This window comes from Pterocles gutturalis, unplaced genomic scaffold, assembly GCF_000699245.1.
Source record: "Pterocles gutturalis isolate BGI_N339 unplaced genomic scaffold, ASM69924v1 scaffold36269, whole genome shotgun sequence".
Taxonomy (NCBI): domain Eukaryota; kingdom Metazoa; phylum Chordata; class Aves; order Pterocliformes; family Pteroclidae; genus Pterocles; species Pterocles gutturalis.
This window is the reverse complement of record NW_010131899.1, coordinates 39238-65566: the sequence shown is the minus strand read 5'-3', so window position 1 is coordinate 65566 and position 26329 is coordinate 39238. Positions and strand designations below refer to the sequence as shown.

The following is a 26329-nucleotide window of genomic DNA, read 5'->3' as shown; positions in this document are numbered from 1 at the left end:
CGCCGGGCTCTGGCTTTAGAAGGCGGTGGGGTGGCTGCGGGGGGTCGGACAGCTCCGTGCTGTGAGGCCGGGCCTCCCCAGGCCTACTGCGCGCTGGCGGGACCGGCCGTGCCGTCCTCTGACGGGACGGGATGTGGGGAGAGGCAGGGACGGACCTCGAGGGGGGCGAGGCAGCGACGGACCTCGAGGGGGACGGGAAGGGAAACTTGCTCCTGGATCTTCTGAGCTTGTACGTTTCCCGCCCCTGCCCCCCCCCAAGTGGTCCTAGCTGATCTTACTAAAGTAAGACAGACATAAACTCCTAGCTGTGCACTATCCCATCTGCGATATTATCTCTTTGCCTGTCCCTATGTGATGAAGGATTTGTGCTTTCTCTGTAGCCATGGTGGCCATTTCCATCTGTCGTGTCTCCGGAGACCTTATAACTAGCAGAAACTCATCCCATTCATAGTCTTTAAATTTGTATTGCTCATAGAAGAATACCTGTAATGATGATTTTAAGCTTTGCCTCTTGAGGGCGTTTCATGAAAACTGAAACTTCAGACTGAAGAGATATATCATGAGCTGTGAAAATATTGGGCTTCTGTTTCTGCAGAATTCCCAAATGGTGCTGAATGGTCCTTCATTCAAGGTGCCGTTTCTCTGGATGGTTTTTGCTTGCTGGTGTATTTTCTGCTCTGACTGCTTAATGTTAACGAAAGACTTAACAAAGTTGGGATATGTCTATGAGCTATCCAGAGATGGGATTGCAACTTTATCCCTAGAAACTAGTAATTTTAAAGCTATTCTGTATATACATGTAGCAGTTAATAGTTAGAATAGAATAGTTAATAGAACACTGTGTAAATTAATAGTTTAAATCAAAGTAATCTTTGGTGTATCTGTCCTTATTTTTTGTTGTAACTTCATTAGGTTGCTCTTCCTGCAGAATTACCACGTGCGTTGACATGTGAACTAGCTCATTAAAAACAAGTTTTTTTTTTTTTTTACTTGAACTGCGGTTGCACCTTTTAATTACCCTTTAGACATACCCATTGGCACAGGGAAAGTGAAGAGCAGCTTGAGGCATGGTAGCGTAAGATGACGTGCGAGGTAGAGGTTTGTCCCAGAATAGGTTCCCTTGTCATAATCTTTCAAACAGATGCAATGATGCTTCCCTTCCAACAAACATGGCTGTTTTGGGGGCTTGGGATTTTTTCCCCCCCCTCTCTAAAACTTCTAAACAGAACCTTTGTCACATCCCTTCTCTCATTCCAACACTGTACCGGGATGTTTTCCTTTTGCTGTCAGTGTACTATCCATTAATTTTTTTTTTTTTCCTGACATTATGTTCTGTGTGTTGACATCTTCAGACCTGCCTTGCTTATGTGGTCCTGTATATTCACCAGAGCGCTGGTTCCTGGAGAACTCAGTCCATTTAGAAAGGGAAAGGCAGCAACAGCCCATTTTAGCAGCACTGACCAAAGGCACTATGGGAACTAAAAGTACTACAGTCAGACATTGTAGCAGTTTCTGAAAGGTTCTTTATAGAGACATTTAAGTGTAAATGTTTATTTAACCAGATTGTTTGATAGTCTTATTCCAACTTCAGTGTTTCAATACAGTGCTCTTTTTTTTTTTTTTTTTTGTCCCCCTTCTGTTGAATACGTTGAAGTGAACAGAATGGTACATTTTGTTTTAGACTGTCCTATATCTGACGGGCTTGCTTTGGTATCTTTCTGTTTGTCTCTTTCTCCATGAGATTGTGGAATTTTTCTTCTGAATTGTTTTACAAGTCCTGGGAGGCGGCAAAGTGGGGGGCTTAACTCATATTCTTAAGAACACAAAAGGAGACTGTACCTTTAAAGGCAACAGTAAAGAAGTTGTTAGGTTGGGAAACATAACTTTGTGGCAAGAGGTGAGAGGTTAATGGACTTAAAGCAGTGCCCTCCAGAAAAACGGAAGTCAGGTCTACGTGAAAAAGCATAAAATAGAGCAGATAAAAGAAAAAGTGGTGTGAACTAGGCTTAGCAGTTTTTGATATAAATTGGAAACATGAGAGGAAATAGAACAGCAGCAGCAAATGGCTAAATTTAATGGATTCGTTTAAATACTTCTGAAGGGAATATGGGTGTCAGGGAACCTAGTAGGCTAGGAGCAAGTCAAGAAGGAATAAAAGGCATTAAAGGAATTACTCACTTAATGAAATGTTGTGAGTGGCTGAAATATCTAAACATGAGGTTCTGGAATGATGTAATGGACAAACAAGAAGTTAGAAAGACCAGGCTACTTCTTTTTTCAGAGAACAGGAGTGGAAGTTGAACTGATATGAAAATTATCCAGCTTCATACTAAGGGGCTGAAGCCTAATGGAAGTTTTTGTTTAAATAATATAAAAATACTAATTAAAAAATACTGATGTAAATTGCAGAGATAAGGGGCAGTGGTATGATAGGAAATCAGGTTTTTTTTCTGCTCTGAAGAAAAAAATCCATCCTTAGTCTGCTACAGTTTTTGAAGGCTGTCAAGCAAGTAATGGCTTAAACTGCTCTATGTTATTTCCAAGAATGACTGTGGGGTTTTCAAGATACAAAATGCCAGCAGTAGCATGCAAGGCCCATAGAAATATCAGTACTTTCGAATTATTTTTAAGAAGGTAGAGAAACTCTGGGAAAAAAGCACAGGTAAGTATAAACAAAACACTCAGTGAAAACCTCTGCTAAATACAAAATCTGTAGAACAGTAGGACTGGAAGTTATATTACGCTACCTCTTGAACTGCATTAAATGTGTGCAGGCTTAATAATTCATTATGAGGATAAAAGGTAGAGGTAATCTAAGGCAGGTGAGGGACAGTAAATTTCCTTTCACCAGAACTGGTTTAAAAAGGATGTTAATAGTCAGAGGGTATGAAAAGTGGTGGTAAATAATGGTACATTGGACATTGCATTGTCACTTCTGTTGATCCATTCATGTAAGACAGAAGTAAATAGAGCTCAGTGAAATAGAAGAAATTTTAAATCAGGATAAAGTGAATACTTTCTTGAAACATAATTAATGCTTAGTGTCATGAGCAGGCAGAAGCTAAAAGCATTAAAATTGAAAGAAATATGATTGTGCTCCTGGATGTTTATAGAAAGTAATACACTTGATGAGTTTTAGTAGTATGCCATAGTCACCAGCTGCTGAAAGCTTCCTTATGATCTAGAGTAATTATTTTTTGTTTTTCTGTTTTTTATTTGGAAGTTCAGACTGCTTGCCAGGCTCAGCAGGAGGATTCATATGTTCTGTGAGAAACTCACCAGTTTGACACACACAGATCTTTATTTATTTTATTTTCTTTTTTTATAGTCTGGGCAGAAAGTTGAGATTATAGATAAGTGATATGCTGATTTTAGAAATAAATACATTCAGGATATTTAGCCACAGAATACTTATCTCCAAACAAGGCTTTTAAAGCCTACCAAATCTATTGCTAAGGTTATACTTGAAAAGAAATTCACCTGTTGATATATGAAAATGTCATTTTGACAAACAAGCCACCTTCTGGTGGCATACAAACCACAACCTACCTTTAAGTATGACCAGATAATGATGTTGTGGTTAGTATTAGGTGGTTGTGTGGTTTTTTTTTCTGAAGCGGGATGAGATTGCCTTTTAAAAGATACAGGACTTCTTTGTCTTTGTATAGCTTCCACATGATCACCTCTTTAACTGCCTAGGTGTTCTTGTTTTACCTTTTTTTGTATTGCAAAATAATCAGAAGGGTAGAGGAGGTGTCTTTGTGAATCTGCTGTGTGTTGGATTCCAGAGCTTTTGGTAGGAGGGGTACTAGCTGTAAATGGGATGAGGGAGGCAGTGTCATCAAGCTTTAAAGTTCCTTTGGTTTTTGGCTTGATGCGCTTGATACATCTGCATTACATGACTCTTTGGGTTACTGATGTCCAAAGCTAGTAGGAATTCAGTAGAATTTTGCTTCACTGTTATTTTGTGCTTTTGCACGCATCTTCTATAACGCTGAGTCACAGCAACCAATGAATTTATTGACGGCAAATTTGTCATCGGGGAGGCATGAGGTGGGTTTAGTTTCAGTGCCTTATGGCATCCACAAACCCAAACAGAAGTTTCTTGAAATGACAAAATCAACTTAATTAATTTCTTTTATTTTTAACCTAATTTGTTTTAAAGCATTTGATTTATCTTGTTTTCACTATATGACATGCTGAAAGGTGCGTTCTTGTTCTCTTGTAAAGAATGTTTAGGGCACGTTAGAATTTTAGAAATGTTAGGGTGATTTTTTTTTTTCCTGGCAGATGATGACTGTCGAGTGATACAGATGACTGTTGTTTTTCAAACGGTCCGATTTTTAGATATGACCTTACAGAAAATACGTTGTGAGTCAGCTCATTCTGTAAGTGCAGAGAGGATGTGCTGTAATCTTAATCAAAACACAAATGAATCTCACCTTCAAAAGAAAAACACATTACCTTTTAGTTTGTCACACAGGAATAAGAATGTCTGTTATTTCATGTAGATGGACACATTAATGCGAGGTTATTCTTTTTTCAATGTTAGTATAATCCTGTGCGTCTGAAAAGCTTAATTACCTCTCACTAGCTGCTTTGTTTTATGACTTGTGGGAACTTTTTGGCTTCACATTGATTTTGGAGGTGGGTTTATAGAAATCAGGGTGAGTTTTGGTGGGAGTGGGGTTTGGTGTGTGTTTTTTTTTTTTTCCCATGTAAACAGATTTATTGCACTGCAATGACTTTGAATACTGTGAAGGAATTTTGTGTTTGCAACTCAAGTCAGAAAGGGTTGGTTAACAAATTTGGAGATGTTTTAAGTTGACCTGGCTTTGAGAGTCAGTTTTTTTGCCCTCTCGCTCAAGTTAAAAGCTTTCTGGAACTTTGAAAGCTGTATCTGCTGCCTTGTTAGGTCAAAATAGACCTTTTAAAAAAATGGAACTTAAAACATCTTGGAAATACCTTGATGATAGTAAATTTATAGTGAAGTGCTAGATATACTATGTATAATCATATATTGACACCCAGCTTTGGTAAAACTGTTTTCCAATAGAACTTGTAAATGCATTACTGCTTAATCTTTTTAGTGGTGTTTCTTGAAAAAACAAAACAACCCCATAATCCTTAAAGTTTTAAAGATGGATTTAAACAACCAGTTGTATGGCTGTCAGTGTACAAGATCAGTCTTTGAGACAGCATCAAGTGTAAAGTAATTTTATTTCTGTTAGAGTAAGGTTTTTTTTTTTGCTTCAATCAGAAATATGCTTCCTTGGTTTCTTTTGTTGTGTTTGTTTCTGTGTCTGTTTTAGTGTAAAAAAGGAAAATCAGTGGCCAGGCGTTGGTCTGACTTAAGGCACCTTTCTTAAAAACCCCTAATTTTTGTAAGCACAGAAGATCTTTCTGAATGTTACCTGGGAGCATAATCAGTTGACCCTTCAAGATTAGTAATTTTGCAAAAATACTTTTGATATAGTTACTTTTAATTTTAACTACATTTTCTGCCTCATTTTTTAATGGAAGATGAGATCGCATTGTTGAAATGTGACATCCCCACACACCTGACATCAGGTGTCCCTGGAATTATTCAGATAATGCAGTCTATTTTCTTTTCTCCCTTTTGCTTGCTTTTGAGCATGTCTTTTATATTAGAAAATCAGTCAATATTGAACTTCTTAATTAGTTTATACCTTCCTGTTCCGTATTGTGTAAAATTATACATCTGTTCAGCCCTTGTATTAATTGTCATAAATTTTAAGATTGGCCTCATTTGGGAAAGTACAAGTCTAACTTGTCAAATGACCAAAGAACTAGAACATGCTGATTTTGCCATAGATTAAGTGGATTAATACTTGCTTTGTTATTTCACATGTTTCTAAAGATGCTAGAACAGAAACAATTGTGAATTAAGGCCTACTGCTGGGCATGGGAGAAAACCTAATTGGGACTAGGAAGCTTGCATAAGAAAGCAGATTTGAAAGATATGGAGATGGGTAGCAATTCCATGAAGAAGTCCCCTTGCTGCTTCCAGTTTTTGACAGAAGGTCCCTAAAAGTCTGAACCCTGTTTCAAGGCTATATATGCTATGCATTTTTGGCTACGACTCTTATGTTACGTTTGAAGCTCCTTTCATCTTCTAGCCTTTTGGATAGCAGAAGGTAGTGGTTGTGTTTCTTCTCCATCACTCTTGTGTAATGATTGCCCTAGGAGTATGGGTCCCTGGTATTCTTTTTTTTCTGCTAGTGAATAGCACTCATGCCTGCTGCTGCAGCTTTCCCCAGCCACAGACAATGAAATTCACATGATCATTTTGTTTCCTTGTTAGTGCTAGTTTTTGGTATATTGTCAGCGAAACTTAACTTTGCAAGTCTTTGCAAATACTGTAGCTGTTACTGTTACAGTGCCTGCGAGACGTCTTTCCCAATCCCATTTTACAGCTAGAGAAAGTTAAACAAAGGTTTTAGAAATTGGCTGTGTTGTGCTTGAAGAATAGCTTTTTGTAGTTGAGACGGTTAAATATCCTTTCCTCTAGATGTCCCATGGTTTACAAGAGTCTAATTTGAAATTAGAATGTAACACCCCTGTCGCTCAGGTGGTACGGGTGTTTCTAATGATGGGCATTCCCACAGACACCTGTAATCCAGTATGCTTTGTCAAATAATTTTGCAAAAGAAGCAGATTCAGCCTCACAAAATATTTATCTTGTTGAGCTGCTTTTTCAAACAACAGGAGGTGGCAATGAAGAGAGGAGTCGATCTGCTGATTTTCTGTATTTTCTTTTTTCCCCTCAGATGACACTGTCAACAGTGTAGAGACTTGGTGGATGTGTTTTCTTCTCTCTAGGATGATGGCAATTCATGGATGTAGGATGTTGCTCCGGAAGTTTTTTCCAGGAGAATACCATTAATCTCAAGTGATATTTTTATCATTCTGCGCTGTATATTATTCATGATTTTATGAAGACCTTGCGTTGTCTGTTGTCTCCAGGAGAGCTGACAGTTTACTTCCACAAGATTTAAATGCTTCTGTTAGCAACCTGAACATGTGGCCTTAAAATTGCCAAAAAAACAAATTAGAAGGCCTTTCCAAAATCTACACTTGATGGGGAAAAAACCAAACACATTTGTGACCAAAATGTTGAATTTGTAGGGAGTGTGTTGATGAAAATAATGAATGACCAAGTGCTGCTTTCAAGGTAGCTTTTAAAGTTGGATAGGTTTTCCAGTTTCTCACTAAGAGTGTCAGAAGATGGATGAATCCTGTAATCAGAGGTCAGTGAATTGCACAAACATCTGTCCAGACTGTGCTGTAGGTGTTTGGCATGATTACAAAGAAGCATGACTGTGAGGAAACTTCAGTTCTCTAGGGGGTCTAGAGTCCTATGGCAGAGCCAATAAACAAACAGAAATCTTCTTGGAAGTAAAGGATTTGTAACGTAGCTGAACTGTTTCTTACCTTGAATAATTCCAGCTTCTCTCAGTGCTTAGAGTTCCATCTTGACAGTGCTTTTCCAGTATGGGTTGTCCTTTCAGGGCCAACAGTGCCTCTTGTATCTTTTCACTGTCTCTCTGGCAGCAATCTGAAGGAGAGACAGCGGCTTGACAGTACAGTAGAGCTCACAAGTATGCCTTTGGTGAGTCCTTTCCTTCTGACAGCTGCCTCTGTTAGTTTGGAAACCTAGACTGGTAGTATGTTGGATTGTGGATCGTCAAGATAATTTTTTTTATCACCTACACCATTTCTCTTTAACCTCCATGTCCACCTTTATTTTCAAGTCTTCCTCTTCCAGTATATTTCCATTGGAAGGTAGAATTTCTTGTACAGGTCTACACTTCTGAAATACATTTTTTTCTTATTCCCAGCCCTAATTCCAAAGAAGGAAAGCTTGTCTCTAACAGTCTTTCAGCAGTGTATTTGGTAACCTTAGTTTCAGTCACCTGGGTTATATATACTGTTATGCAGGTCTTGATTTGTAAGGCCTTTATTTTTACGTGTGGATATCTCTGACGTGTGGAATATCCAAGAGTATTAGTCACATGGCATTCCTTCTAGCAAAGCGCTTAAGTCTAGTGACAGTGATATCTGATTTAAGAAGGCAGGGAGTTCATTTTTGTCCCTGTCTAGATGATTGCTTGGGACAAGGTAGGTCATTGCAGTAAGTGACTCTGCATTTCCCAGAGCCTCTGAAATTTTTTGACTTGATGAGCAAGGAGTAATGCAATACTTTTCCTTTTTCCTAGAAGTTTGTGCTTAGAGCACATCCACATTTGGTAGGGTACTTGTCTTGATCAGTGAAAAAATTGGGGATCATCATTTCCTTAGGGAAATAAAGACATTCAGGATCATATGGTCTTTTTCATTTTACTAAAAATAATTTTTTAATGACAGCCAAACTGAAGAGGAGAATGTCATATGGGGTTTAAGTGGTGCTGCACGAAAAGCCAAAGAATACAACATGACAACTCCTCACCAGATCACCAGAGGTTTTTATCTATGGATGGGAGTATCAAAAAGTTTGGAAAATACTGTGCTGTCTTTAGGAAAAAAAAGATGGGTGAAACATTTCCATGGTAACCACCAGAGATTATCACCAGAAGTAGCACAAATTTTGATAGTGCAGAGAAGATCCAGGTTTTACTATTTACTGTGAAGAAATTATCATGGGTGAATTTAAAGTGACCATTGAAAGAGTTTCAGTTAAGCCACAAAAAAGCTGCTGACAAGTGAGAGGCAATTTGAAGTTGTTTTGCTTCCCTGGTTTAGTCTGGGGAAAGGCTACATCCTGAAAAATGGAAAAGGAGATTTATAGAAAAGAGTCTTTGGATGACTGTAGTAACTAACATAGGATTATTTCAGTCTTTGTGTGCTCACACTGAATAGGTCTAATGACACTAGCAGTACGTGTGGGCTAGATGAAATCCTTGATACATTCATTGCGTTTTTCACCAGTGCTCATGGAACCAGTAAAAGAACGATGAGGAAAGAATTAATTTTAGGAGATATCGAGGATATTACAGAAGCTGCTTTTAGTAAATAAATGGATTTAATAGTTATACAGGTTAGCTAGCCACATATCCACTTTATATACCTGCCTGCATGTTGGGGTTTCGTTTATTTGCTACTAGTGAGGGGCTACTATGAAATAAATTATTGAACTCATTACTAGTTGAATTGGTAATTTCTCAGTGGCAAAGGGAGCTTAATTTTTTCATGTTTAGTAGAAGAAACTGTCTTCCCGGTCATTTGGTAGTAGGAGTTTGTAGGAAGGCTTTACTCCCAGTGTATTCAATATACTATTTTGAAAATATTTTAGGTGTACAGATTACTCAGAAAATAGAAGAGACGGGTAGTCAGCAAAATGAGCTGTCTTGAAAGTCAGATATTAGTATAGCCATAAGCTCAAGCTTATAGAGTGTCATAAATAGAAGATAATTCCTGAGTAATAATAATAAAGAGAATGAGAAAAATGTGAGGGGTTGAGGTAGTCAGAGAATTCAAGTAAAATCTAGGAAATGTTACACCTGTATTTTCAGTAAATGAAATTATATGAAACATAGCAGGAGAAGGCAAATAGACCTGTGAGAAGAAAATGAAAATCCTTTCAGTTTTGCTTTTGACTTTAAGAAAATAAGTTAACATGCAAGTTGGGAGAGTAGGGGGAACTAGGCAAATAAGTACAATAAGGAAGAACATGCTAAAGAAACTTGATGAAGAAGTTCGATGGTGTCATTGATTTTTAGAAACGTTGGAACATCATATGGAGGGGCTACATACTAGAAATGAGGTGTAATTGTGTGATAAGAAAAGAAATCCTTGACAGTGAGCATCTTCGTTAAAATAAGTACTTTCAGGGACTGAAAGTGAAGGTGCAAAATCATCACAGGAGATATTCAAGTCCTGAAATCCCAAATAAAAGGAGATGTAATTTTCTGAGTTTGAGAAGATATGTTTCAGATAAAAATGAAGAATTATTAACAATGTCACAGAAGGCTTGAGGTGTTCTGGGCTGTTGTGTATGCCCATGTTTGTTCATGTTCAAGGGCAGGTTGGCTAGAGTGGCTGCAAAGCTGTTTTCCTGTTAGGCATGTCTTTTTATCTCATGGTTGTCCATGTGGTGTTTGAGTTCATTTTCTTAATTCTAAAAATATAAAACATCTTAAAAGAAATATTTGATAGAAACAAAATAAATTTTATACTCTGATTACAGATGAAATACAGAGTCTGAACTTCTTTTTACAGTTAAAATCCAGGGCTTCCCCAAATAGTTTGTGTGTTTAATATACAGATAGTAGTCACTTAAAAATGATAAGAAAATGTTATTGCCAAGAAACATGAATGCTCTGAGCTCAGACACCTAAACACAGGAAGGAAAAGGTTTATAAGCTGTTAAAAATCATGTAGGGAACTTCTGGCATTCTGAGATTTGTCTTTTTTGTAGGACCTTTATTTTTAAAAAAAAAGCCATTTCAGGGAGAGCGTTTTCATCAGAATTAGGCTGCTGAATTAACTGTATGCTCAGGTTTTTATGGTGTGTTCAGTGCAATCTGAGACTGACTGATCTTGAATACAGTAGTTTTGCATCCCTTGGCAGTTTTAGAAATCTCGGTTGGCAGAATACAGAAACGCTTAAAGTGATGCCCAAAATGTCTTCTGTGAAAGTCAGGTCTGATCATCATAATTCTTATAAACGGTTGTTGGGTAGCAGCAACTTAAAAAAGGCTCTAATAAGAAGCACATTTGGATATCCTATTTTTTTCTTAATCTCTTAAAACTCTCTGTGTTAACTGAAAGAAAAGGTGGTTGGAGTAGACTCGATTACACGTTTTGATGTATTTTAAACAGGAAACCTGAGCTGTTGAGAGTCTGTATACGCTCATGTTGCTCCATTTTAAAGTAAAAAGTGCACAGGATATCATTTATCGCCTGGTGATTCTTATGGAATTTGAGGTAGGCAGCATATTTAATACAACACGTTATGGCATTTGAAAGAGACCTTTAAAAGCCCTGTAGAGTAACTTTTAATATAGCCTAGTTTCCTAAATTTTTTCTTACAGAGTTACAGATATTTGGAACATACTGGAGATTCTGCATCTGTATGATGATGCATGGAAATCCCAAGCTTTTTTGGATTTAAAGAGGGGATGAAAGGAGAGAAGTAGGAGCAGAATGGAGCACTGAGAGTAGAGGCCTGATTGATTGAAGGGGGGGATCTTTCCACACAGTTTTATAGCTATTAATTTATGCTACTGCTTGTGTGAAAATCGTAATAAGTAGATATAAATGCTGATCCACTGAGTTACATAAGACAGACAGTACTTGGAAATCATAGACTGAAAAAAGGCCCTTCTGCATAAACAGTGTCAGGATTAGAGGCTGGGGTGGGGAGGAGGGGAAGAATAGCACTGCTTTCTTTGCAGGAGTGAGCATTTTCAGTGCTTAAACCATCCTCACCTGAAATATCTCTCTCCATTTCATTTTTCTTGTAGACCTTTTCTGGATAGAAGGAACACAGCGTTCTACTGAGTTAACTTAAAATGTGGATTTGGAGTGCAAAAAAAGCCCCTGTACTGACTTGCAAAGTAAATTAAGCTATAAAGCAGCCTAAGACCCCTTCACTCAAAAGTGAGGACAGGGAAATATAATTAGTTTGGATAATTCCCCATGTGGAGAAATGTAAAGATCTATCAGTTCAGCTTTCTTTTTAGCCCAGGCTGTATCCTCTGCTTTATAAATTTCAATTCTTTCTTACTAAAGTATTTAATTTATTAATACCTTGCAGCCTCAGAGGACAAAATAAGTTTGTTGGTCTGATGTGAAGAACTGGTATACCGCAGTGATGATTCTCTGAAATTTTGCTTTATACCTTCTGAGTTACTGGAAGCTAGGTGATGAGATATAGGAGGGCAGTGTCTGGAAGTGCATGGCTACAGAAATTAAGAGATGGAGACAGAATATAAAATAAGTTGTTGAAGAATAATTGTTTTCTGACTTCTCTTTTTAATTACTTTGTAAAAGAATCATGACAACCTCAGGAAAAGAGAATTTCCGACTGAAGAGCTACAAGAACAAATCTCTAAACCCTGATGAGATGCGTCGTAGGCGGGAAGAAGAGGGTCTTCAGCTGCGGAAGCAAAAGAGAGAGGAACAGGTACAGTACTACAGTTGTGGTAGCTGTAATCAGTCCTTAAATAGCCTTGTCTTGTACTGTCTCTGGCTCTTTGTTTCTCCCAAGACCCTTCTGCCATGCCCCTTCTGTTTGTGTCCTCCCAGATTCATATCCAGTCAATCTGAAATCAGAGTCACTTGCAGACTTTATTGCCACTTCTGCAGGCAGTACAAAACTTAGTGAGTGCTCCTCAGTCACTCAAGTGTGAGATTGGCCAGAGCAGCTTAAAGATGATTTGAACAAAGCTGTCTGACCTTGTACTGAAGGTGATTGAGGAATTCCTGGTTTGTTTTTTTGTTTTGGGGTTTCAGTTTTTTTTCTTTTTTTGCTAGCTGAGTTGTGGTGGCTCTGCTCTCTGTTGAAAGAATGGCAAGCTGGGGTGAAATAGAAGGAAACATTGCAGATAGAATAGGAGGAATAGAAGGTCTGACCAAGACCTTGTAAGTTGCAGTAATGATTTTCTTGAAGGGAGAGATAATTTGTTGACCTGGTTCTTCTCAGTTTTTTCTGTCTAAGTTTCAGTTCATTTATTAATTTACAAAAGTTCATGCTATGTGTATGCCAGTACAGCTTGTGCTTTCAGGAGTGGATTTAGGATATGTTGTAACGAAAACGATTGGGAAAAACGCTTGGAAATGAAGTCTCCCTACCTGCTCAGGTCTTGATAGTTCTTACAACTTCATTCACATTGCAAAGTGGCAGGTGCTCTGCAGCTTTAGTGGGGAAACAGTAGCAGTGACAAGATGTGATGAAAACTATCTTCTGATAAAAACAGGTAGCACTGAACAGTTCTTCCTTTTGTTCTTAGTTGTGTTCATTGGAAGTTTTAAGGGATTTGTTAAATTTCAAAGTTATAACAAAGCCTTTTTCATTGATGTTGAGGTTTCTGGAGTTAGAATGAAGATAATAACGTGGTCTTGTTTGGAATGGTAGGTCAAGCCTGTAATCTGTTCCACTTAATAGTGTTTTCACAGTGTCAGTACCAGATGCTTTCAAGGAAAGCCAGGGGAGAGTTCTGAGGGGGAATTGCAATACCTCTTGTTGATTTTGCTCAGTAACTGCAGATAGCATTTCCAGACTACTGGTAGCACAGAATGTTGTTGATCTTATTTGTAAAGCTGTTTCTAAATTTAGGAAAATGATGAGTCATTTTCTGTTTTATCTGTGCCTCTGTCCTCCTTTGGACCTGATTACCACAGGTTGGCTAAATAATGTGTGTGGCAGTATTTTCTCCTGTTAAAGAAAATTGTTAGTCCTAACTGGATTAACAGTGGAACAGGAGTGGAACTGCAAACAGAATCTGCAACTCTGCAGTTTCTGATCTTGTACAGTTACGCTTTTATGTATTTGGCACATAGGTCATTGAAGTTTGTTTAAATTCCCTGGTGGGGTTTTTTGTTTAGTTTTTTTTAAGCTGAACAAACCCATGAATACAACCTCAAGCCTCTGAATTTTCACATAACTTGCCAACATATGCATTTTTGTTTAAGATTGTATTTGAACACGTTTTGTTGAGCTTCAGTGGGCACATCATACAGTAGTTTAGAAGGAATAGCATTTCACAGGGGTGCCTATCCCTGACCTAGGATTGCTATAGACTTAGCAGTTTTGCATATTGTTTCCTCCCCATCTTCTCTGGAGAGGAGAGTAGCAGCAGGTCTATGTCAGGGCTCTGTCTTGCCTGTCTGCAGTGGTGCAAATCTGACATGGCTCAATGCTGGAGTCTTGTTTCCTGAACTCAACAGGCCAAGCAGCACCCCCAAACTCATCTTGTCATTGCTGATGTTTCTTCCAGTGAGACAGCTGGATTAAGGGGAGAAGCTGTAGCCTCATTAGGTCTCCTCATGACATCTCAAACTGGGTACCTTCTCTAAGTGGTAGCAACGAAATTCTGTTAATCCCAGTATAATTTTTTTAGAGTAATCCCATGTGATCATCCTCCAAAGTCCTCTCTCCCACAGTCACTCAATTACCCCAGCCTCTGCAGGTGCTCTACAGAGTGTGTTATACTTCATTTGTTATACATAGCAATTTTTCAGGTCTTTGAGCCCCAGCATCCTCTGGCACTCAGTTGCAAGAAGGAAATTGTCTGGAAGTTAGTGATAGCTTGTAAATGGAGGGGGATGGTGAAGAAGAGAAGGTAATATCAGTGAGGTTTTTCCAGAAATGTTGGGAACCAGTATTCTAGCACATTGCTGTTTTCATTTACTCCATAACTGAACTTTCTCGATTTACTATCTGGAGGAGTGCTGTAGCCAGTATACTATCTTCTTTCAGGTGATAGGATATGTCATTTTTATTGCAGCCTAACATGACATGCTGTGTATATATTGTCTATCTAATGTATATAAAATACTTTCTCTCTTTAGTTGTTTAAACGCCGAAATGTTGCAACAGCAGAGGAAGAAGCGGAGGAGGAAGTGATGTCAGATGGTGGCTTCCATGAGGCTCAGATGAACAACATGGAAATGACTTCTGTAAGTGATGAGAAAGGAATACAGTCTTGAAACTGGGCAGGCCTCTTGTGCAGTGACTTCAGGGGAATGGAATTCCAGAAAAATGGGAAAAACAAAATTCGAAGAGCTTATAGACAGCTCTGCAACACATGTCTCAGTGAACTGCCCTGAAACAGATTACATGAGAGAAAAATGTTATGGATAGAGAGAGTGGTTGCTCAGTGGATATGCTTTCAAGAAAATTAAATGAAATATCATTGGTCCAGGCAGGCTGATGACTTCCTGGTTTTGATGTTCACCGTTATGGGTGATTTTATCAACTGTTGTCCAGAGTTGTTGGGATTTTTTAGTCTGAAATTCATAATGCTTGGAACATGTAAAAACAAACCAGGCAATGTTTTATTGCAGTTTACAAAGTGAAAAAGGGCTGGGTGGATATCAGACTTTCAGGTGTCACAATTTTTAGCCAGGGTGTTGGCAGCACATCTAGACCTAGCTTGTCTACCTGCATGTCTCTTTGAACTCCATTCCAAGCTGGAATTTCATCCTACAGAAAAACCTTTTAGTGAAAATCCGGCTTTTTTGCTTTCTCCCTATTTCTTTACCACAGTCCTCTCCCTGGAAGGGTGATAAGGGATTCAGGCTGTAATGAAGAGATAAAGGAAAAATGCAGTCCTTGCTTAAAGTCTTATCACTGATCTTCACACTTGTGTGTGTACTCAAGAGTGTGCGACTGATGTTTTCGTAGAAATCGGGCTGGGTTTGGTTTCTGTAGGCTGTTATACCAGCCTTGAAAATTACTGAGAGACAGGGAAATGCCTATAAACAATGTGACAGATCACTAATAGAATATATTGTTTTAGTCTTCAAGGTAGTCTTTAAGCATGAGACAAGTCCTAAATACCATTTAATCATTGGTGTGGAAGCCTATATGAATTGAATAGATGGTAAAAAGTCAGGAAAGGAGCCTATTTAATAGAAATTAGTACTACCACTTTACTGTTTTATATATCATTAATTTCACGGTTCTGAAAGTTGGAGCTGTTAGACAGCTGTTGCAGACAAAGCTTAAGTATTTTCAGCACCGTCATCTGTTTCCCTGTCTATCTAAGGGTTTGGATCAGATCTATCTAAGGACTTGAGCAGATCTGTCTAAGGATTTAGATCGAAAGAAGTGGAAGAAAAGAATCTGACTCTCCTTATGCTTCCTAACAGGGATCTACATGTGTGATGAACAGAATGTCAGATTTTTACCTGGCATAAGAAAGGTCGATGATTTAATTTAGTTGTATTAGTGGAAACTGTCAGCATTATGGAATTTTTAATATTCTACTTGATTATGATGGCAAGCATTAGGTTTGTCAGCTCTTCTAAAAATGACAGGTCCTGTACATTTTGGTGTAAGAGAATGAGTCAAAATGTACATATTGCAGAAATCTAAACAGTAGCATAATCGAAGTGGTGCTCTTGCATAACAGTAATTTATATTCGAATTTAAATGATCTTTTGTTGAAGCTGACAATTTTACATGTATTTTAGAGGAGGAGAGGTAGAAAAAAAGGGTAGAAAATACCAGTGCAAGGTTCTGAAGAGTAATTTTCTTGCCATAGCTTAAGTAAAATTTGAATTTTGGCTTCCAGAGAAGAAAGACTACATTTAAGAATGATACTGCTTATGTAAATGTAGATGTATGATGACTCGTTTGTTGTCTGTACTGGTCTTATCTAGGTTTTTACTCAATGAGAGAGAAACTTGCTACCAGTTTAGCAAATGTATCCTTTTTACCACTAAACGCAGATTTTCTTTTCCCTTTTGTTCTCTGTTCTTTTCTCCTTTGTTCTCATTCTATCTCCTCCACCTGAATTCCTAGAGTGCGGTCATCACCTCAGATATGATTGAGATGATTTTCTCCAACAGTCCAGAACAGCAGCTTTCAGCCACCCAGAAGTTCCGAAAGCTTCTTTCTAAAGGTAAGGGTTGAAATTACTTCAAGAAAAACATAGAAGTGTCCCTGGGATATGTTTTGACATTGACAGCAATGAAGATTGAGTTTCATACAGAAATTTCTGGATGAAGCCCTGTTTTGCAAAATGTCAGCTAGGTGTCACTTCTGTTTTTGAAATCCGTAAAACTACTAAACGATGCAGATGTGGTCTCTGCTCTGTAATATAAGTGCTAAGTATTGTAGACAGTGTTTCTTTCTATGGCTTAAATATGCTGCTTTACAGAAGCTGAACTCTGTCTATGCGAGTACCAGTGACTGCTGAAGCACTTCTGTGAAGTTGGTCTGCCTAAATTACTGAGTGCCTTAATGTTTTCAATCATATTACCTCATTACCTCAAAGTGCCCTTTTGGTGATGTGTATGAATCCATTGCCTTTTAGTATGGGTAAAGTAGTATTAAAGAAAAGAATACATTTTCAGAAAAGAGGAGTCAGTATGTCATTAGATATTATTTTGATGCTGTAATTTGAAAATTTCCTGACAAATTAATGTATTTAAATTTGATTTTTATTTTCAATAGAACCAAATCCTCCAATAGACGAAGTCATAAGCACACCAGGAGTGGTGGCCAGGTTTGTGGAGTTCCTCAAACGAAAAGAAAACTGTACATTACAGGTATAGAAATATAAATATAACTGTCTTCCTATATTATGAAGGCATCTGGTGATGCAGATTAGGCAGAAAATAATCAGTGATTTGCTTAATTAACTGTACTTCTTCTCTTTTTCTTCACTAGGATAAAAAAGCTATTTTACCTTCAGGGTTTCTAGCAAGACCTCTAAAGGGAACAGGAGAAAGGGAGAGAGAGAGAGAGAGACATGTCTGAGTTGTGTTGCATAATGGCTAGAACAGGGTCTTTGCACTTTCTCATGTAACAAAAACAGGATTTGAAATTTGGACCTCAACAGATGAAAAGCTATTAAACTAAACTTATTTGTCTTGTTTTTACTACTTGAAGGCAGTTTTAAATCGTGAGACTTATGACTTCAGTTTTTTAGTAAATTATGAAAAGTTTAGAATTAGAATTACAATCCATAATAATAAACGTAGAAACCTTGAAACTTATTTGCTTTGATTTGAAAAACTAAATTGTGCCTGCTACAATGATAGTTAATTTGTCTTGGATTTAGGTTGGCTTATTGGTTTGCAACTCCAGTGGAAAGTTTGTAAGCAATCTGATACAAAGAAAAATTATTTCCTTTTATTACTTATAGGGTCTCCAGTATGGAAGCCTAAAACAGGCAGATGATAAGGTGGAAAAAGCTCCTAATATTTGAAGGACATATTTCAATAGGAAGGGAGAATTAAGGGTAGAGGATACTTCATCAAGTGCAGATACATCTCTAGTTTAAAAAAAACTTCAAAAGCAATCGTAGACTGATTTGAAGTCTCATGGCCTTACTGGTATAACATGTCTTGTACTGATTTTTACATGGAAAGAGCAAAAATCAGTCAAAGTTGAAACTTCCAAGCTTGTCCTAAAGAGTTTATAACAAAGCATTGAAAATATAAACCAGAACACATTGCTCTGGTTAATTTTCCTTGATCTTGCAAATCTGTCTGCCTGCTTAGCAATACAGGGTCTGCAGGTAGAACTTTTTGCTGTGGTGAGTTAGGAAGTTTCTCCTGACCTCACTTTTTAATATGTGTTTTTACTCCGTCAGTGTTCCCAGAAGTGTTCCTTGGCACAAGCATAGATTTTGGGCTTCCCATTCTAAGTATTCTTGCCTCTAGCTTAGCTTTAGAAGGAAAGGATTTTCAACTCATTCTGGAAGAACTGAAGTATTTTTTTTGGTCACATACTGCTACTTGTATGGTGGCTTGAATGTGACTGTATGCTCCATTTTTCTTCTGTGTTGTCAATGGAATATCCAGTAAAATCCAGACTTCTAATATCAGTGATAGAAAGGTCTAATTTGTATGGAATTCCTCTGTCCAATTTTTATTCAAGCAATTTCAAGACTTTAAGTTTCCCTGTTCTCCATGATAACCTAAATCGTATGCGAACAAGTAAATTTGTCTCGTGCAAAATCTTTTTGTGATGGGGAGAGAAATTTTAAAAGAGAATGATACCACACAGATACCAAGATTGTTCCCTAGATGAGATTTTCATCCTATTAATTAACTTTACTTATGAAGTATTTTATTTTTCTACCCTTTTCCAGTTGCATGTGACTGTTCCTTGGTTTGTACGTCCTCAGCATCAGAAGTCCACAGTGGAGAGGGGGGGAGAGAAACTGTCACTCAGCTAACCTTTCTGTAACTTATACCATCTGAAATGTTAAGTGGTGCTCGCACATCGGCATCATCTAATTTGCCCTTGATTCTAGTCAGATGTTGGGAAGAGCTCAATTTAACAGAACTTTGTTCTACGAAAGGTGGAGAGATCTTATGATTAGCTCATAATCAGAACTTATTTTACAAATAGTTATAGTAAAGTACAGGTTTGAGCAAGGAAAAGCACCTACTGTTTGGTCTTAAATTTAATTACTCTTTTTATACATAGCGTTTTTTTCTCTGTTATGGGTACATGACCAGAGAGAGTGTGAGTCTCTGAGTTGTAAACAGTTCAACCTGGTGGCATCCACTAGGAAGCCAAAGGGCAGGTTCTAAAATATGAGTAAGAAATCTCTGTAGTTGAAAGATGGCTAATAATCCTGCTGCACTGTATCACAAAACACTGGATACTTCAGAGAAAGTAAAATTACAGGAAAGCAAGTACATTTTGTGTTGGCCTTAAGCTTTGGCCTGAACGTTTTGCTTCCAGTTCATTAATGATGAGTCTTGTGGTTATGACCTTGTATGTTACTGCTATTTTGCACCCCATACTCTTTGTGTATTGCAACAATGTGTTTTGGAATTGCTTATTCTGATCACATCTTGCCAGAAGATAATTTCTCCTTTAGTTGGTCAAGAGGCCAGGATTAACTCTATTTTTAAAACTGAAGTCTTAGTAATTAATAACACTTAAAAGCCTTGCAAGCTTAGGCTTAATTTTTGAGTTCGTATTTCAGGCCCATTTCCAGATTCTGTGCATTTCCTTAGGAGGAGTGGCTTTTATAATTAAATCCTAAATATAATTCCTTGCTGCTCTTCAGAGATAGCTAGTCTTAGAAAGTATATTAGAATTTTCACTGCAATACTGTTGGATCAACATCAGTTTAATAAAAATAATTACTAATATGTCAGAATTGGTCATATGTAGCATACAGCTTTCCATTTTAATTTTGTTGATTTTTTTGCCTTTTCATTCAACTTTTAGCAGTCTTTTCATTCTCTAGATTCTGGATGTATCTGATAGGATTGAAGTTTGCTAGTGTAGTCTAATAATCTTTGGTCTAAAAAGCATGCAGAAATCTACCAAAGTCTAGATTTCTAGAATCTATATTTTCAGAGCTCTGTATTGGCTAGTGTTAAAATTTACAGTTTAGCTCAGACAGTTAATGCTTTTGCAAATTGAGATTAAAAGAAAAATAAATTAAAAACAAATCAGAAGGTGCAAAGTGTTAATTCAGGATCTCGGTTTTTCTTCAAGTCTTCAATAAAAACATCATACACTAATAGCTCTTGGCAGCAGTACTAGTCACGAGAGTTGGAGAGGAGTACTTTGCTGTAATTGCAGAGTTCTACCAGAATGTGATCACAAAGTGGTGTTTTTTTTTTTTTTAATTATTCTTAAATCTCCTTTCCTGTTTTTTTTTTTTAAATGGCTTTTGTTTGCTTATGTCCATCAAGTTTTGTCAGACAATGTTGATAGTGTCTCTTCATGCATCTTCAGGAGTATCGTTGCTGATTCAGTGAATGCAGGTATCAAATGTCTTGTGGGAATACTCGTCTTTTGGGTATAGGTTCTTAGCTACTAAGGAAAGGCAGTAGAACAGACCAAAGGTAATATAATTGCATAGCAAAGAATAATATTTGAAAAATCGCAGCAAATCTGATCTTGTTCTCATTAGGAACTTTTGCAAATTTTGATTTCAAGTGACATCAATAACTGTTAACTGTATGATTCTGATTCTTACTTTGCAAATTGTCTGTGCTTATTAGCAATATCTCATGCTTTCCCTATGCCAATTCTTTCTGTCTTTAAAAGATATTTAGTCTTAATTTTTGGTGTGGTACAGAAGGCTCCTACTAAACTTTCTTTTGTATTTTCTTTTCCAGTTTGAAGCTGCGTGGGTGCTGACAAATATCGCCTCGGGAAATTCCCTTCAGACTCGAATAGTGATCCAAGCAGGAGCTGTCCCCATCTTTATAGAGCTGCTTAGTTCGGAGTTTGAAGATGTACAGGAACAGGTAAAGATTAAGAATGGCGTTGGGTTTTTTGTCTGTGTGGTGCTTTGTGGGGTGGGGTGTTTTTGGTTTGGTTTTGGGTTTTCTGTTTGTTTTGTTTGTTTGGGTTGGTTTGTTTTGGTTTTTGGGGTTTTTTTTCCATGCTCAGAAAGGAGCAAGGCTATGCTGTAAGAAAGCCTTTAGAGGAAATGTAGTGCTTGACAGTTTTGCACAACAGTTCCTTTCTACCTAGTACATGTAAAGACGTCTAAGCAAGTATTATATTTTTCTTTTTCTGGAAACAGTATATTTAACCACAGCCAATGGGGTAATGTATTTTGATCTCTAATGGGTTAATATTTTGCTGTGTATTGAGGAATTCAAGAAGCCTTGTTTAAAAATTGCTTTAGAGATGAGAAGTTCGTGCTTGTTTCTCCTAAGATGAAGCATGAACAGAAATTGTAGTTGTTCTCCACGGAGAAAATTGTTCTCTACGTTCCTTACACACTAGATGAATATTCTTTAAGGCCCAAAGGGATCAGTGTAAAGCCGAGACCAAACATTCAACTCAGTAATTTCCACATGAGGTCCATCACTTGCATTTGAACAAGGATGTATTTCAGATATATAATCTTGCTTTGAAGGCTTAGAATGATGTAATATTAATTATATTAACAAATAGATTTTCAGTTAATCTTCATCCTAACTTGAAAGTATGTACCTTTACTGTACAAATTTGACTAGCTTTGGGTCCAAGTATTTGCTTTTGTTTCATTGTCTACTCAGTTAGTAAGCTCTGTTTTTTCCTATAGCTACTTACACACCATAGCTTATGCTTTTCTTGAGCAAATGAAATTAAGCTCTGAATTCTCATTATGAGGGTGTTTCTGTGGTGGTTGGTTTGTTTTTTGGTGACCCTTTTCTGAATGTTTCTTTGTTTCAATATCTTTTTGTGGTGGTGAAATTACAAGCACTGGATATTCCAGTAGCACTCTTCCAGCAATGCTGTTTGCAGAGACAGTACCTCATTTTCTTTTCTACTTGATACTTTGGTGTGTAAATATCAAAGATGTCTTCGTGGACTCTTTGCCACAGAAGCTGGCTGTGAGCTCAGGTTAAGCTGATTATCCAATATGATCCATTGTTCTTTTCAGAATCACTGACTACCAGGGTTCAGTTCTCCATCCTGTAAGTGTGACCTCTATTCTCTGTTCCTAGATGTCTGACCTTGCATTTGGCTGTATTGAGATGCATGACTGGAGAAGTCCCTATTCATAAGCATTGGATCACTTTGTGTAACTTGCCTTTCTCTCTTTCTGGCTCAGAATGTACCACCTATTCTTAAGATTGCCTAAGATTTTCCACAAGACAAACAGATTTTGGATTTTTTTCAGTTGCTTAGAGCTTTCCAGTTCTTCCACTCTGCAACTTTCCATTTTCAGTGGCCTATCTCAGGCCAAATTATTTTGGAAAAGGTGTTTGTTTTTTTAGAGAAATTTCATTCAGGTGCTTGCGAAAATTATATTAAAGGAAATAAGGGGGCTTTTTTTGGTCCTTTTTTTAGCTTTCTTTGAGGAAATGAGTCTGTCTTTTTTGTTGTAGAAAGTAGAAATGTGGTAAGGAGCCTGCCAAAATGGCATATAAGTGTTATGTTCTGCCCGTGTGAAAATCCATCCAGACCTGGCTATGTGATGCTCTTTAGAGTTTGTTTTTGGGGGGTTGAAATTAGTGTCATGACTTTACAAATTCAGCCATCACCTGAACAGTGCTGTTCCTTCAGAGTGATTGGTGCTTTGAGTGTGGTAAGGGCTACTCCATTTTTTTTGCTCCTGATGGTCTGTGCAAGAGCTAACTTGTTTGTTTCATCAGGTTGTTGTTATCCCTGCTGATGTTCAGAGAGCAGGTGGGAAGAGCGAACCTGTTTAGAATGAGTTGTACAGCCTTCAGCCTTAAGATGTGGGAATTAACAGAAGAGCTTAGGGGCCACAGTTAAGTAGTTTGTCTCCTTCCCCCTCAGCCTCCTAATAAACTGCTGACACGTTAAAGTTCACACTGCAGGCAGGCAGAGTGGGTTATAATTAATGGAAAACAATTTTCCGTGTAATTCAGGTGCTGAATCCATGATCTTGCTGTTACCAGTAAGTCTTTAAATACTCTTTACAAATGTCTCTATAGTAAGCTGTAGTAAAGAAGGAAAATGTACAACTGCAAAGTGTTACCTACACCTCTTGATGGTGGGTTTCTGTGCTGCAGGTCTAGAGGTTGCAGCCCTGCTCACAGCTGACTATGGGTTTAATACAGGCCAACATGAAAGAAATTGTTTTTTCCAACAGCTTTAAAAAACCCCAAACACTTTACTATAATATCCACTAAAACAAAAATTAAAGACAATAAGCACTTAAATGTTAGCTCTTACATTTCTGCATTACAGGATTGCATTAGTACACAATTGCATAGTAATTTTCCAGATGACTCTCCTCTCGTTTAGTGTATGTACAGGCTGTTGCCCTGGTAACAAATCAGTGGGTAGTAAAGGAGGTTTTTATTTGTCACATTGTCACCCTGTTTGTTAAAGTTGGAACACATTGTAGTGAATGAAGGAGAGAAAAGGGAAGAGAGTCTTAAAAATTAAGGCAATTGCAGGTTTCCGAGATAAATTTATCTACCACTTGGTGTCTGATGCTGGACAGTTTGCTTATATCAGTTTTCAGTACTAGTTCTGTGTTTTTTGAATGCTCAATATGAAATATTTGCATTTTGTTTTGTAGCTGAGGACAACTCAGCACTTTCACAGGTGACTTCTGTAGTTAGGTCTGTATTTTGAGTAGATCTGGTCCTGGGCTTCTCCAGCTGGATTTCTGACACTGGAAGATATTTGGCCATAATTTTCTCCCCTGTAAAATGATGATTCTTATCTTCTCTCACAGTAGTACTATGAAGATTATATGTGTTCCTGCCCATAGGAGGGGGGGTTGGAACTAGATGATCTCTAAGGTCACTTTCAACCCAAACCATTCTATAATTCTGTGATTCTGTTTGCAAGCAACTCTTGCAACATTTGCAACAAATTACAAAAATACAGGAAAATACAGAAAATGTAACTACTTGTTCAGGGCAGATAGGCCAAAAGCTAGCCCTACAACCGTATAGTGAAGGATGAAGAGAGAAATATTGAAAGCTGTGTTTAGTAAGCCATTACTTGTGCTAACTGGGATAGTAATTCTGCAGAAGGAAGTATACGTGGTAGTATAGTTTTGAATATGCATCATAGCATAAATGAAAAAAATATATTTAATATTAGTTTGATTTACTGGCTAATCATTATCCTCTGTTTTTGACCTACAGTAAGTCAGTCTTACAGACTTACACCATGGAATTTATCTTTTATTTCAAACTTCCCTTATCAGTGTCTCAGGAACACTTGCCAGTTTGCCGTATCTGATTATGGTTTTCCCAACAGTTATCTGTCGTATTTATAACCCACTTTTAATCTAATGTGTTGCACTGTTTCTTCTGCATATGTTCATTCATGAGTTTGATGTGATTCTAAATCAGTGGTTTTATAGAAGCCTGTGAGAAGAAATCTTTATAACTGTTTATTAAACAACATGTATTTTAATTAAATGATATCTTGTGTCTTTTTATAAGATCTGTTTCCCATTAAGCTATGCAGGCTGGCATTTAATTACTCTACCATCCTTTAACTCTTTCATTGTTTGCATTGTGTATCAAGTCTTTCTCAGATTGTGTATCAGTCTCTCTCTCTGATCGTTGGTCAAACCATTTAGCATCCATTTTTTCCCACCAAAGAAACAGTTTATTACAGAAGCTCTGTCTCCATTATTTGTGAGAAACACTTCAGCTGCATCTCCCCTGCTCTCCCTGTTTCTGTTTTTGGTGTACTGCTTTTTAGATTTAGTCAGTGGCATACGTCCTAGCTTTTTTCCACTTAGCACAATTTTTTCTTCCAAACGACATCTAGAAATTTAGATATGTCAGCCTGAAATTGTCTATATTGGAGGACTCCATCAAAGCCCTTTAGACACGCTTAAGGTTGATGTAGTTTCAGCAGTGTCTTAGCTGCAGTTCTTTCCTGACTGCCCTCTTGCTGAGGTATTTAAAACCCGGATGTCAGCTTGGGTTCCCTTGATGAACATTTGAGTTTCCTTCAAAAACCATGCAAGGCATTATGCTCCCGGAGATGATTTAGATCATCTCACAGTGACAGATATGTGTCATTGTGCTCTACTGAACAGCCGGTGGCAGGAGTGTCCCCAGCTGCCCTGTTCTGCCTTGGGAATCTTTGTGTTTTCAGATAAAGCAACCAACCTGTGTTTTCCCTCAGTATTTTTCAACTTCTTGTTGTATTGCTGCTCCTTTTGGTAACCATCGTTTGTTTGGCAGAGGTGACCTGTGAGTCTGGTGTCCAAGTTCTGTTTGGAGGCTTTTACATCAGCAGTCCTACTAACTAGGTCTTAGTAATCAAAATCAGGAGAAACAGTTGAAGCATGAATATTAGCTACTTTCTCTATTTGGGTGGATGAGATGTGAGAAATAAGGAACTATGATCACCCCAGCCACTGAAAGAAAGGTTTTTTCCTGTGTTGGGGCGTAGTAGAAGTCGTCTCCTAGGAGTTTGGCCTTCTGGTATCCTTCCTTGTGTCCCCTTACCCAATCACACTTGTATGCATGCTGATCTTCACCATCTTTATCCCAACAGAAGATCCATTTCCCAAGTCAGCAGCCGAAAATAGAGGAAGTGTTTGTTCTCACTTCCTAGTATTTCTTCTCTGCCAAGAGGCACAGACTCCACGCACTGTTGGTGGTTAGCTTAGCACTTGGTTTAAATATCCAAAGGCCTAATAATGTATGAGAGCCTTCAGAATCCAGGGGAAAGTGGAGAGTTGTCAGAAAGAACATGGATTATTCATAGAAGGCATCATTTAACTCAGCAGTATTCTAGAAAACTTGAACTTTACAGTTTTTGACTATTGGAGTTGTCCAGCACTGCAGGAAAAAACACTGGAGTTTAATGATCAGTAGAAGAAACTGGAGACATGTAACAATCCCTATAAATTGAAACTTATGCAGATGTTTAAAATCAGATGCTGTGAATTGACAAGACAGCATTAACACTTTCAGTTTAGACACAAATTTGTTACCCAAGATGTTGGTTAAAAAGTCAGACTACAAATCTTGAAATTACAGGTTCCTTTTATTTTCAGGTCTGGATGTGGGTATTGGAAAGTACTGAAATTGATTTTTTTTTTAAAGTAAAATATTTTTTGGATTTAGTAAACCCTGAAATTTACTGGCATTAAATATCTTTTAACCTCTGCAGCTAGCCAGAAACAAAGATAAAAATGTTTGGGATGTGTAGAATGAAGCCAAAATATTGTGACAAGCAAGCCATTTCCATCTTGAGGAGTGC

General features: G+C 37.7%; 1 protein-coding gene across 2 annotated transcripts in view; it reads left to right on the top strand.

Annotated features, from left to right (window-relative positions):
- Positions 1 to 12014: 12014 nt before the first annotated feature.
- Positions 12015 to 26329, top strand: part of KPNA1 (karyopherin alpha 1 (importin alpha 5)) — a 40541-nt gene continuing 26226 nt past the window's right edge. The window contains exons 1-6 of one of the 2 annotated variants that reach the window (XM_010080751.1): positions 12020 to 12148; positions 14536 to 14602; positions 14748 to 14779; positions 16493 to 16592; positions 17147 to 17241; positions 20791 to 20922. In XM_010080751.1, the coding sequence (XP_010079053.1) occupies positions 12020 to 12148; positions 14536 to 14602; positions 14748 to 14779; positions 16493 to 16592; positions 17147 to 17241; positions 20791 to 20922 (555 nt within the window). Of the gene's footprint in view, positions 12149 to 14535; positions 14644 to 14747; positions 14780 to 16492; positions 16593 to 17146; positions 17242 to 20790; positions 20923 to 26329 lie in introns of both variants that reach the window. The other variant, XM_010080750.1, reaches the window with a different exon arrangement.